The sequence below is a fragment of the Gopherus flavomarginatus genome, chromosome 10 (assembly GCF_025201925.1).
Source record: "Gopherus flavomarginatus isolate rGopFla2 chromosome 10, rGopFla2.mat.asm, whole genome shotgun sequence".
Classification (NCBI taxonomy): Eukaryota; Metazoa; Chordata; order Testudines; family Testudinidae; genus Gopherus; species Gopherus flavomarginatus.
In genome coordinates, this window is record NC_066626.1 from 10617959 (window position 1) to 10632004 (window position 14046).

Genomic DNA, 14046 nt, shown 5'->3' on the forward strand with positions numbered 1-14046 from the left:
AACATGCTGAATTGGGCTGCTCCCCACCTATGCAGACTGTGTCTGTTGCTCCCTCTGAAAAGGGAGGTTTTCAGAGGCACAGGGAGCAATTAAGCACCTAACTTGTAGCTGTGCCTTTGAAAACAAGCCCCCAAAAGCCCCACTCTGGCAGGGGAATCCAGGGCCAGCCAGTGCAGTCGGCAGAGGGCTAAGATTGATGCTGGGGGGTGCAGGGCAGGCCAGTGCAGCCGGCAGAGGGCTAAGATTGATGCGGGGGCGGGCAGGGCAGGCCAGTGCAACCAGCAGAGGGCTAAGATTGATGCAGGAGGGCCAGGGCCAGCCAGCTGGCCGATAAGCTGATGCTGTAGATCAGGGGTCGGCAACCTTTTGGAAGTGGTGTGCCAAGTCTTCATTTATTCATTACATTTGAACGTTTTTAGAAGATCTCTTCCTATAAGTCTATAATATATAACTAAACTAGTGTTGTATGTAAAGTAAATAAGGTTTTTAAAATGTTTAAGAAGCTTCATTTAAAATTAAATTATAATGCAGAGCCCCCCCGGACCGGTGGCCAGGACCTGGGCAGTGTGAGTGCCGCTGAAAATCAGCTGGCGTGCCGCCTTCGGCACGTGTGCCCCAGGTTGCTTACCCCTGCTGTAGATCTTCTGGGCAGCCCAGCCACAATTTACTTGCCTGCTCCCCAGGCAGGGTCAGTGGCATGAAGGAACAGCAGCTCTGCCTGCCATCCAGGGAAGAGCCCTCACCCCAGCCTGGGTTCTCCCCCTGTAGTGCCAGTGCACATGTGGTGGTTTGAAATCCCCAGAAGAGGCTTTGATAGGATTAGAAGCATTGCATAAATGCAGGGTAATGCTCCAGTGGTTTGTCAGCGTTATTAATAAAAGATTAGATTCTCCAGGAACTGGATCTCCTGCTGGGTAAGAGAGCATCACAGTGAGGTTTTTATTCTCATTTATAATGAATGAAGGCAACAAAGTGTAATGAAACAAGGCGCCATTCATAGCCAGAGCGAGCCGACCGGCATCTCAGCACCGCGCTGCCGGAGTGGGGAACAAGCACTCCTCCGGGCACACCCATTGCGAAAAGGGCTAATGTTGTTCTGGGCTGTCCGAACAGGAGTGTTGGGTCGGACACGGGAGGCCATTGTCCCATGGTCTCCACCCTGGTGAGGCCTCAGCTGGAGGACAGAGAGGTAGCCACATTGGAGTCTGGGAGAGAACCACAAAAATTATCAAATGTTTAGAAAACCTGACCTATCAGAACAGCTTTGTTCGGCCTTGAGAGGAGATAACGAAGGGGAGAGCTTGATAAGTCCTCAAATATATTAAGGGCTGTTGTAAAGAGGATGGGGATCAATTGTTTCGTCCATGTCCAGTGAAGGTAGGACAAGAACTAATGGGCTTAACTGCAGCAAGGGGGATTTAGGGTAGATAGTAGGAAAAGCTTTCTAACTCCAGGGATAGTTTAGGGCTGGTACAGGCTTCCCAGGGAGGTTGTGGAATCCCCGTCACAGGAGGTTTAAGAACAGGTTAGGCCTGCCAGAGATGGTCTTAAGTTTACTTGGTTCTGCTCAGCCCAGGGGGCTGGACTTGATGACTTCTCAAGACCCTTCCAGCCCCATATTTCTGAGATTGTGTCTCATGGGTCTGGGTATGGATCAGAAGCATAGTATGCCTGCAAACAGAACTGCTGCAATTTCTGCCAGAATTGTGCATTCTCAGGAGCTGCTGGATTCTCCTGGGAAATGCCCAGAGAGATGCTGTGAGGAGCAATTCTGCCTCCAGTAGGTGTTGTGCTTTCAGAGGCTGGTGTTTCTAGGAACACTTTCCTTTAAATGAGATTTGTTTCTTGGAGAGATGCCAACTTCAAAGCTAATCCTTTCAGAAACCGAGTGTGAAGTATGTTTAGAGCAGGCCCTGCCTCTGCTTCTGAACTCCCCCTGCCTGTGTTTGTAGCTTTGCAATCAAACTGTAAAAAGCAAATGTTTTCTATCCCTGCTGCTGTCTGTGACCCAGGTAAACAGGGGACAGTGACAGTGACAGGGAGGAGCTTACTGCTCACAAGGTGCTGTTCCGTACACAGTGTAAATACGTGGAGCACGTGGAGCTGTCCGCTCTCCTCTGGGGACTGGAGCTTCTGATGTTCCATTAACAATAGTGGATGTGGCAGTGTGATGGCTGCATCCACCCTGCGTGCATGTGTCAAGCTGACTGTGCCCCTGTAGGAGTTTATCTGCTTTTGCTGTTTGTTCCCCTCCTGAATTCGGAGTCCTGTCTGTGGAACATGACGAATGACTGTCGCGTTACATCACATTCTGGCCGGTGGCTCTGAGCAGCAAGCTGGGGGTCAGCTAACACCTCCCGAGGGACTGCTGTGTGGACAGCCCCCATGTCTCATTCACGAGATCACAGTTTGCATGCTGGAGGGTTGGGCTTGGGACAGAACATTGATGTTGGTGCGTCACTCATCCCACTTGATTCGGAAGATGGTGTCGTTCAGGAACCCTGTGGCATCTGCTGTACGCGAGCCAGGATTCGGAGCACAAAGCAATACGGGGCAGAGGAGAGGCAGAACAAAGGGAGGAGAACAGGAAGAACATAGCAAAGCGAGCCAGAGAAATGGAGTGGAGGCCAGGAACTGCTGCCACAGGGAGCTGCTATGGGGCTGGGAGACCTAAGTCACCTTAACCAAGAGGGAAGTGGAAATGGCTTTCCCAGTGTAGGCTAGGAGGATGCTGTTGCTGGCAACTAGTACAGGGAGTATTAAAGGGACTATCTTGGGGGAGCAACCCCCACCCCTCTGGCTGTGCTGGGAGTTCAAAACTTTGAGCAGGTCCCCGCCAAACCATTTTATTCTGGCTGTTTTGTGCCAGCAGCCGCCTGTATCTCTCTGCTGGCCCTCGAGTGGAATAACCCTCCTCACGCTCTGCAGCTGGCTACAGTGCGTTGCTGGCAGAGTGCTCAGGAGCTCTGCTCATGACCAAACATGGGCTGGGCCTGACAGCCCCTCTTGTGGTGGGAGTCCTGGGACTGGAGATGGAGTCGTTCTCGTCTCAGCCCTGCAGTCTGTGCTCAGATGCTTCGGGGAGGCCATGCTTAGTGACCCGAGTGACAGTTCCTTCCTTGCGGATTGCGCCGCTGGCTAATAGCCCACACCCTTGGGAAATGTTCAGATCCTAAGAGCAGACGTTTGCTTTGGTTCGTTGTGGTCCACTTTACTCCTCGCTTTGCCTGTTGAATTCCCTCATTGGGGGAACAGTCCCAGTACTCGCAGACATGTCTCGAAGTCTGTCAGCTCACCAAGCTGTGCAGGGGTGGTTGGTTAAGCTGTTCTCGTGAGCCAGTCCCTCCAGCCCCTTAACCACTCCAGGGCCTCTCAGGTCCCCTCCAGGTTGTAGCATCACTCTGGTGCTGCAGCACCCAGAAGCCAGCTTCCCTGTTAATGACCCTCCCTCTTCACTGGCGAGTCAGCGCTCCTCGGCTCTCCAGACCCTTCTGAAATAGCGCCACTCTCTGTGTGATTTCCTTGGCTCTCTCCTTGGTAGGCGGGACCCAGACAGTCTCTCCAGGAGGTCAGACCCTTGGTTAGGCCGCTGCAAATCTTCTGCGTTCCTTGTGCTCCCAGCATCTGTATACAGGCACGAGTACACTCCTCTGCCCATTCCTTCTCTTCTGCCCCAGGCAGAGAGCCAGTGTTACCCGCTGGATGTACATGCCTGGTATTTTAATTGGGATTTGATCCGTTCCCCCCTGACTCTCTCTCTGCACTGCTCCCTGCCAAAGGCTCCCTGTAACTCTGAGAGCAGGAAGCTGCTATTCCACCTAACTCTCTCCAGGTAATGAGTAGCCATCCCAATGCTCCATGAATTCCAGACACGCACGCCATCCCCTTCTGCACGTGCTTCAGTTGGTCACCAGGGCTGGCTTCCAGCTTTCTTCTGTCCCGCATGGCACCAGGGAGCTGCCACCTTCAGTTCTCTGCACAGGCCCCTAAAGTCGCCTACTATCCACATAGATGTGTCCTAGCTCTGTGTGTGGGACACTGTGAGCACAAACCCTGGACAGTGCTCAGGCTTTGCTGGACCTCTCTGCTCACACTTCAGGAACATGCCATGTAAAAGGGGCTCCCAGGTCACCCGGTCTGACAAGCTGCCTGGCACTGGCCAGCAGCACCACCCAGCACCCTCACGCTGCACCCCGCAACCCTGAGACTTGACTGTGATGTGCCTCAGGCAGAGAGTCAGAGGGCCCCGCGAGTGCACTGATGGCAGGGAAACACCCTGCAATACACCCACACGCTACAGAGGAAGGTGAAACCTGGAAGGGTCCCTGCCAATCTGACCTGGGAGAAAATTCCTTCCCAACCCACCTATGGTGATAAGCTAGACCCTGAGCATGTGAGCAAGAACCAGCCAGACAAGCACCTGGGACAGAGAATGCCTGGCGCCAATTCGAAGCCCTAGCCAGTCCAGGCCAGTGTCCTATCTCCAGCCATGGCCATCCCTGATGCTTCAGAGGAAGAAGATAAAAAAAACCTTCCAGAATACACTGGGGGGAAGAGCCCTTCCTGACCCCTGTCAGAGGCTGACTGAAACCCAGAAGCATGAGCGTTAGGAACATAAGATATGACCGGAAGTGAGCACCAGGCTGCAGAGCCCTGCCCCCACCCTCACAAGCAGACCCATCAGGCAATTGCACCAAAAAATTGTCCAGCTCTCTTAAAAATAATTATGTTGTTTGCCCCCAAAACTCCTAGTGAGAAGCTGCTCCAGACCCTTCCCCCCTCTGATGGTTAGAAACCTTCTTTGAACTTCCGGCCTGAATTTGTTCATGGCCTATGCCCAGCTCTCTATTGTCCTCACGACTTACTGAAACCAAGTCTAAAAGTGCATCCCCTCTTGTTGGTTCTCGTGGCCTGGTGCCAAGCGGTAGCACGTTGTGCCATCTTTCCACCCCTTTAGTCAGTCATCAGCAGTAACTAGGCAGAGCTTTTAAACAGACACAGAACTTTCTGTTCCAGTGCTTCCCCTTTCCGTCTGACTCCGGCTCCCCTAGCTGAAGCTGTGGTGCTGTTTGTGCCCCTGCTGGATGTGTGGAGAGAGCCTCCTGTTGCAAGGAGCTGGGCTGACTCTGAACCAAAGTGGGGCAGTGCAGGAATGGACACAGCGATGGGGGGACATGCTCCCTGGATAGCTACACAAGGCAGCTGGGCCAGCCAACCCTCCCCTCCACACACTGTTTGGGGGTGTCCAGTGGATACGCCACTGACCCGCCTGCCTCACTGGGGAGTCCACGGATTCAGCCAGGAGTTCTGCCCAGTGGCTCTGGGAGACGTGGGGTGGGGGGGCCGGTAACTGGACAGGTCACTCCAGAGCACCTGGGGAGGTTTTTGCTGCAGTTTGACCCCTAGCTTAGTTACAAGTAGGAAGTGACCCCGCTGCAGAGTACAGAACTCGAGCCATGGTGGTGAAGAGGTGCCTCCGCTGCCATCCTGTGACACGGAATTCCCCTCTCCGTCCCTCCGCCGGACATAGCCCCAGAACCGCGCTGGGTGGGGCTTGTGACTGGGCACATGCATGGCAGTGATTTGCCTCTGCCTCCCTAGTGGGGACAGCTTCAGAATCGCTGATCCCTTTGCCATCTGGCACGTAAGAACAGCCAGACTGGGTCAGACCAGTGTCCTGTCTGCAGACAGCAGCCAGTGCCAGATGCTTTTGGCAAAGTGTTTCCTTCTACAAACCTGTTCCCGTCTGTTCCCCTCTGCAGCCACAGAAGAGCGAAGGCAGAACCCACCGACTTCAACCAAATGAAGCCAGCCCAGAAGCGCAAGCTCCTGTAAGTACCCAGCTAACAGAGTGAATGCATGAAACAGCTGCCTTTGGCAACGCTCACGCACCTGCTCCCCGCGGCGGCTTCCCAGGGCCGTGTGGCTGCTCCCCACGGCGCCCCAGGGCCATGTGGCTGCCCTGCTAGAAGTTGGGTTTACCTGAGGCGTGGCTTTCCACATCTCCTAGTGCAGTGTCACACATATAAACCAAACTCTCTGTTGCATTCTGGGTGAGGGTGGCCATTCCTCGCCTGCCGCGGTTTGCCTGGGGTGTGTACTGGGGAGAATGGGCCCTTTGTGTCACACAGACATGTCCCCAGGGCAGTGGGGTTTGGCAGCATCGGCACCCACGTTGCCCTGGTGTGAAGGACGGCCTCAGTGCCGGGCCCTGGAGCGCTGTACCGGGATGGGGGGCTCCTCTGAGTGACCTCATGCAGAGGGTCGGCATGAGGCCGATGCCCCAGGGGAGCCCTCAGAATGGAGTGTGAGGGACCTAGGGAGAATGGGGCTGGTGGTGACCAGCCCCTGATTGGCCCCTTTTGTGTCTCCTGATGGAATCAGCCCATGTCTGCTCCTGTGCACCACACAAGCCCGAGTTAGTGCTGGAGAGCTCATCCTTCCGCCACGGGCTACAGGCCTGCTGGCCTAGGCCTGAGCCTTCTGCACGCCTTCCCTGGAGCCCGAATGCAAACTGGCCAGCTGCCATGGGGTTGAGTGGCCAGGCCCTGGGGAAAAGGAAGTGCCACCTGCTTGCTCTCCCCATGTATCTGGTTCAGGGCCCATTTCTCGCCAGAGGGAAGCTGGCAGGTCTGGCAGAGTGTGGGCCCAGCGCTGCCACTGTAACTGTCCACACTGGAAGCTAACGAGCAACTAAATTAAGAAATCCCATCAGTGGCTTGCAAGTAGCCTGCAGAAGCAGTGAGCATTTAGTGCCCATGTGCACAGACCGGCCAAGCAGTGTCCTTGGTAGGGGCACAGTCAGTGTTAGCTGTTCTCAGCTACGCACGGATCACATGCTGGTGGCTCTTGCTGTGGCTGATACTTCTGGACAGTAGCTTTAGAAGAGGAAACTGTCCCAGTTCTTGCTTTTGGGGAACACTTTAAATGATTCCAAAATCTTCAGGAGACTCCCCCAGTTCTCGCTATAGAGAAGGGAAAACCCTATAGAGCTACAATTGTTCTCATTGCAAGCACTTACAGATGTCCATTGCTGTGGTATCTGGAGTCACTTTACAAGGCTTCCTGCCCAGTCAGCCTCGGTCGGCCTGGCGCCGGCACGGAGATGGGCCCGGCCTGGCGATGGGCACGGACACGGAAATGGGTGCGGCCCGGTCAGCCCTGTTCTGGCTGGTCAATGTAATGCCTGCACAGTCTCATTCAGGGTTCTCTTGCTTTCCTCAGGGAGGAGGAAGTGGCCAGGTTTCACGAGGTCATTGCAAACCCCGTGTACAAAGCCAATCCCCTGGCAGCCATCAGTGAGCATCTGTGCAAGCGACTGAAAGAGGAGGCAGGAAACACTGTCTGACAATTCAGCGAGGACTGGATGAGCCTGGTGCAAATGAGTCCAGCTAGTCACCACCAACAGCTCCTTGAAAACAGTCCAGCAGGTGATGAAATCCAGCGGTCCTGTTCTCTGTCAGCAGGACTAATGTGATGCGCTCTGGACAGTGGCAGCTGTTTCTTGGCCAGGAGCCCACAGAAGGCAGCGTGTGTTACGAGTATCTGTGTGCCCACGTCTCACACGGTGAAATCTGGACAGCTTCTCCCTCCCTGTTAAAAGGCACCTTTACTTTTTATGTTGCGTCTACTCTCAAGGGGTGTTGAACCTGCTTTTTGCTGCTTCCCGTTGGGATCACCCTTAATAAAGAGATCCTCCAGTAACCTGCAGTGATGGTCCAAACAGCATGTCACGGAATACTGGAACTGCAGCGTGCCGACCATTTGTGTAGAGATTTATATAAAGGTCAGCGCCGCTGTTTAAAGAGACACTTAGTATGTTATTAACTTGGAAATAAACCCACTTTGACATTGGTCTCACTGAGTTTGTCTGGATGTGTTTTGGCAAAGGCCGATATAAGCATAAAGCCATTACTGTATCCCATTACAAAGAGCAGATCACTTAAACAACCCCCCCCCCCGAACCCCAAGCCTGTCTTTCTGTAGGCAGCCACTAAACTGATACTGTGGTGTAGGAATGAAAGGAGCTGTGCCCCCATTTGAAAGGGTTGCAAATCTGACTTTCAACAAGTTAGAGAACTTGTCTTTCAGCAGCACTGAACCTCTGTCCTTTCAAATGGGGGCGCTGCTGCCTTCAGGTCAGCAGTGCATTCTCCACCTGGCCTGCCATCTGGAAAGGATCGCGAAGAGACTGAACATGAGTTCGCCTGGGAGAGCTGAACAGAAGTTCCTAAACAATGGCAAAACATTCAGAAAACTCCTCTGAAAATTCTTTATATTGTTGCAATACTGAGCACTGTTACTTAGCAGCCAGCAGGAATGGATGTCAACAGTGTGCCCTTGTTGCCAAGAAGGCTAATGGCATTTTGGGCTGTATAAGTAGGGGCATTGCCAGCAGGTCGAGGGATGTGATCATTCCCCTCTAGTCGACACTGGCAAGGCCTCATCTAGAGTACTGTGTCCAGTTTTGGGCCCCACACTACAAGAAGGATGTGGAAAAATTGGAAAGAGTCCAGCGGAGGGCAACAAAAATGATTAGGAGGCTGGAGCACATGACTTATGAGGAGAGGCTGAGGGAACTGGGATTGTTTAGTCTGCAGAAGAGAAGAATGAGGGGGGATTTGATAGGTGCTTTCAACTACTTGAAAGGGGGTTCCAAAGAGGATGGATCTAGACTGTTCTCAGTGGTACCTGATGACAGAACAAGGAGTAATGGTCTCAAGTTGCAGTGGGGGAGGTTTAGGTTGGATATTAGGAAAAACTTTTTCCCTAGGAGAGTGGTGAAGCATTGGAATAGGTTACCTCAGGAGGTGGTGGAATCTCCTTCCTTAGAGGTTTTTACGGTCAGGCTTAACAAAGCCCTGGCTGGGATGATTTAGTTGGGAATTGGTCCTGCTTTGAGGAGGGGGTTGGACTAGACACCTCCTGAGGTCCCTTCCAACCCTGATATTCTATGAGTCTGTGGTGTCAGTGCCAGAGTTCTTCAGCTTCTTAACTCCTGGGACTTCCCAGTCAAGCACATGCTAAATTAGGAAACTATCCCTAGCAAGGGCCAAACTTTCACCTACGTTGAGCTTGGGTCCAAGGGTGCACCCAGGCCTGCCCCCCACACAATGGGCAACTGCGCGCAAACTTCCTTGATTTGTGCAATTTTTGAAGAGGAACCTTGACGTCTGTATTTTTCCTTTTCCAGATGCCATGTCTTTTACAAGCCGGGAAATGTGGCCTAGGTCTTCAGCATTGAAAGGATTAATGCTGGGAGTAAATACAATTACATGAAACAAATTGAAATGTGCAGATCCCAGGTTGATGCTGTGACCTGCAAGTTACTCAGTGTGTGTTGCTCTGCAGAGAGCTCTGGGCTGCTCCACACTGCACAGTTAAGTCGACAGATGGCAGCTAATGACGTATGTGTACGTGCTACAGTCTTCCTCCCGCTGGTGTAAGTGCCCGGCTACACGGACATCATCGCGCCACCTCCCTGCGAGCTGTGGGGCTTGTCAGTGCAGCTAGGGCGACAAAGGGCCTGTGTAGAGCTGGGCGGTTGGACCCTGCTCCTGGCTGGGAGCTGTGAAATTGACAAGGCTCCTAGAGGGAAACGGGCAGGGGGGCCGAGAAGCCAGGGCAGCTGGACCTGCTCCCCAGAGGCGAGGAGCCCTGGGTGGCTTCCCCTGGCTCCCAGCGGGGAATGGGGAGTGGAAGGGGTGGGCAGCCTGCCAGGAGCCTGTGGGGCAGCTGAGCTCCCGGAGCTGCCAGTGGAGCTGAGCGACCAGCTCTCGGCTCCACACACTGCCCCTGCTAGGTGAGTGGAAGTGTGTGACGAACTGGGAATGTTCTTAATGTTTTCTCTGAATACTGTGTTGGTGCCTCAGTGTCCCCATGGCAGTTCTTAAGTATCTGGCAGAGCAAAGGGCCAGTGCACCTAAATACCTGACACTGTCTCCTAGCAACTGATGGCCTGGGCCCCTCCTCTGCAAAGGTGCCAACTGAAGGTGTTGGAGACAAACAGGTCAGGTGACCTCCTGGCCCGGGAAAGGAGCTGAGCAGAGAGGAGGGGCTGGGAGGGGTTGTTAGTCTGGAGCTGGCTGGGGTCGAGGAGTGAAGTGCAGACGTGGGGGGTCTGGCTCACTGCCCCCCAGAATGGACCTGGCTGAGGGGTCCGGTTTGCTGTATCTACAAGCTCTGTTTTAGACCCTGTTCCTGTCATCGAATAAACCTCTGTGTTACTGGCTGGCTGAGTCACGTCTGACTGCAAAGTGGGGGTGCAGGACCCTGTGGCTTCCCCAGGACCCCGCTGGGGCGGGCTCGCTGTGGGAAGCACACGGAGGGGCAGAGGATGCTGAATGCTCCAAGGAGAGACCCAGGAGGTGAAGACGTGTGAGCTTCTTGCCCTGAACAAGTCTGCTCCAAGGGAGAGGTGGCTCCCCAAGTCTGCTCCAAGGGAGAGGTGGCTGCCCCCAAAGTCCTGACTGGCTTGGTGGGGAGCAGTTCCAGAGCATCGCCCGGGGACTCCGTGACAAAGTGCTCCTGACTCACATTTCTAGTGTAGACATAGCGGCCGTGTGCACGGCTCTGCACCTAGGGGACAGCGCAGAGGGCGTTTCTCCTGCGCTGTCGCAAAGTGTCCTGCCACCTGGGCCGCTGCTGTGCAGAGGCTCTGTTCTGGGCTGCCCGAAGGGGTGAAAGGTAACTGAAGCCCAGCTCAGCTGGTTATACAATTGTTTATGAAATCAGTAAACGCTGCTGACCGAGCCGTACGGACTAGTTTGTTGAGTTCCAAGAGCTCAGGGATCTAAGGCTGCCGCCGAGGTCACAGGTTAACATGGTTACAAGCTGAACGGCGCTGCAGGAAACGCTCGTGATTGCTCTTGTCAGCAGTGCACTTTCACTGGGTACTGATAGGCAGAGGAGATTGACATGCCTTCCTGGGCGGGGGGGTCTGGGCAACTCCAGGAGGGGCCAGCTTGAGCAAATAAACCTCCCTATGGCAGCTGTTACCCGTCAGGTGGGACTCCTGGGCCGTCCTGGTCCTGGTTCTGAAAGATCCCCAGGCCAGAGCAATAGCACCACCTCCTCCAGGCCTGCTCCATGTTTACACTTGGGATGTGAGCCTGCTGCCCCCTCCCTCGTGTCATCTTCTTGCTCCCCCCCCCCACCCCCATTTCTCTGTCTGGCTAACAAGCCTCTTCCTTCGCCAGCCAGCACAGCTCCCCTGGCACTGTGGGGAGAGGCAGCTAAGGCAATGCTTCTGCAGCCTGGCACTGCTGTTTGCCAGGGCTCAGAGGGGCTGATCAGACCATGGGCTCTGCCTGTGGCTCCCAGCCACTAGGCCGCAGGTGAAAGAACGCACCGTAGACAGAAATGGCTCTCGCTCGCTCTCACTCTCTTTGCTAGTCTCTCTCTCCCTGGGCCTCAAAGGAAACAGGATCTAACTGCAGCCACGGTTACAGCAGCAGGGACCAAACCCAACCCCTTTTCCCTTAAAGGGAAAGACTCGCTACCACTAAGGGAGTGAGGGAAATGTCTGTGGACAGGACATGTGGTGTAGTGGTTAGACACAGGACAGCCAAGCCCCAACATCGGTATCCTCCTTCTGAAAGGCAGCGTGAGGGAAACATGGCTCTCTTCTGTTACAGACCAGGGCTCTGTTCTCTTTCCTCTGCCTGCCGCAACTTCTCGGGGGTCTTATTATCAAAAGGGGCAATAATATGTGGCTGATGTCCAGAATAGATGCTGAGGCAGTGCTGGGATGGGGTATAGACCTCCCTGGTAGAGACAATGGGAGCCAGGGGACACTTGGTGCCCCTGGCCGGTGGGGCAGGCCCCTGTTAGGACCAGCCCCAACTGGAGAGGAGTTGAATGGCTAATAAAGGAAGGACATCAGGGCAGAAGGAAGGAGGCAGGAGGCTAAGATGGAGAGTAGTAGGATCCTCTCTTGAGATGGGAGCACTGGCAGGGGGCCAGAGCGACTGGGAAGGCCGGGATGGAGTGAGCTCCTGTGGCGAGGCAAGACCCCAGGGAGGAAGCCGCAGTTGAGATTCCAGAAGAAAAAGAGACAAACACTTCGGGGAGGCAGGCGGGAGCCAGGCCTGCAGGGGGAAAGCCCTGGGAGCTGTCACTGAGTGTGAGAGCTGGAGAGAGCTCTGCAGAGCCTGCAATGGGCTAACAGCCTGAGGGGACGTCTACACTGTAGTTAGACACCTGTGGCTGCCCTGCCAGCAGGCTCAGACTCCGGCTAAGGGGCTGTTTCACTGTGGCGCAGTCTGACTTGAACTTGAAGCCCCACCAGCTTTGGGGGAGGCTAAGGACATGCTTATGGAAATGGCAAACAGGCAGCTGGAGTTGCTGAAATCCCAGCTGAAACACGGGGGTCCTACATGTCTCAGAGCTTTGCTAGACCGATTCGCTTTCTGCTGGGAAAACGAGGTTTTACCCCAGAATTGCCAAAATGCTCAAATCATAGCAACTACGAGTGCTAAGGGGATAGGCACGACTGCAGTAATTGTGGCCTCTCACTCCGCTCCCTCGCTGGTAAGGCCCCAAGTAAGCTATTGCTGAAAAGGCTTTAGGTTATTGCAGATGAGGGTCTAGTGTGGTTTGCGTTCATCACACAGCACTGCAGACATGCTATTTACCCTACGCCAGTTACAGGAGAAAGCTGCTGAACAATAAATGTCCCGTATGTTTGTGATGTTCGCCAGCCGTCATCTGGACCAGTGATCTGCTAGGTCACTCCAACCCTCGACTCTGGGAGCCAGCCTTACCCTGCTCTGCTGTGAGAACCCCAACTCCCGAGCTGTTCACGCACAGCCTCTGCCATGTAAGCTGCTCCCAGCTACGTGAGTGAGCGCTTTGGCCAGCCGCTGCTTGGATTGTGCAAACGAATGACACTAGCCAATATCTCTGGTTCCAGACACAACTCTAGGAACCTCCATCTTGCAGTGTCCAGTTATGGCCTCTGGACACTGCTAGATTATATAATCAACCTTATATGCTGCTTCCTTGACAACATTCAGGCCTATGTGTCAGTTGGGGCCAGCTCATCTGATCCTTTTCCTGTAGCCCCTGGGGTTAAACGGGGCTGTGGGCTTGTCCCTATATTATTTACTTGGTATCTGGCTGGAGTGCTAGAAGTCACCACTACAGGAGTCACTCTAACAACACAGACCTCTAAACCTCGGCCCATTCAAGGCCAAAAGCAACTCCCAGCAAACTGAAGTAAAGGAGCGACTGTATGCTGACGACTCGGCGTTTGTCACCCTTTCCGAGAACCACCTGCAACGTTTGCTGAATTCCTTTGTCCATGCGGTATCCCTGTTTGGCCTCTGTATTAATGTAAAGAAAACAGAAATCCTGTACCCGCCATCTCCTGGCAGAAACCCACCACTTCCATCACCACCAGAAATAAAATTGAACAGCTGCCAATTAAACAATGTTGAGTCCTTCTGCTGCCTCGGTAGCACAGTTACTGGCGACGCCAGCATTGACAAAGAACTTTCAGCACAATTAAAGTTGCTGCCTCAGCGACAAAAAAGACTTTGGGCAAGACGGAGGATCAAAGTGTCCACAAAAGGCCAAGTTTACAGAGCTGTTGTGCTCCCTTGTCTTCTGTGCTTATTAGAGACCAGCCCCCTTTATTGTCACTTCATTCCAAAACCTTAACGTCTGCAGCATCACCACCTACGCAGCAGAATGGGAATCAAATGGTCTGGCAAAGTCACCAAAAGTGAAGTGCTATGGCTGGCAGCCATGCTAAGCGTAGAAGCTGTGCTGGCCTGGAGGCATATGACCTGGCTCAGCCATGTCCTACGTATGGATAACAACCGACCGCCTAAGAGAGTTCTGTGCAGTGACTTGGGAACAGGCAGTAGGAAGGTTGGCCAGCCCAAGCTCTGCCACGAGGATTGCATCAAGTGACACATGCAGGATGCTGGGCTAGACTTAATAGCCTGGGTAAGACCCATGATGGATGCGCTTGGCGCTTAGCTACGATGGAAAGAGAACGTACAACACTATATCATTGCGACACCTTGGCCAGCAGTAAGC

General features: G+C 53.8%; 1 protein-coding gene across 2 annotated transcripts in view; it reads left to right on the top strand.

The window, feature by feature from the left end:
• The window catches only part of SLX9 (SLX9 ribosome biogenesis factor), a 116096-nt gene extending 108240 nt beyond the window's left edge, over nucleotides 1-7856 (top strand). For both annotated transcript variants that reach the window (XM_050916580.1, XM_050916579.1), the window contains exons 5-6: nucleotides 5763-5831; nucleotides 7225-7856. In XM_050916580.1, the coding sequence (XP_050772537.1) occupies nucleotides 5763-5831; nucleotides 7225-7348 (193 nt within the window). In that variant the 3' untranslated portion in view covers nucleotides 7349-7856. The remainder of the gene's footprint in view (nucleotides 1-5762; nucleotides 5832-7224) is intronic.
• Nucleotides 7857-14046: the final 6190 nt, after the last annotated feature.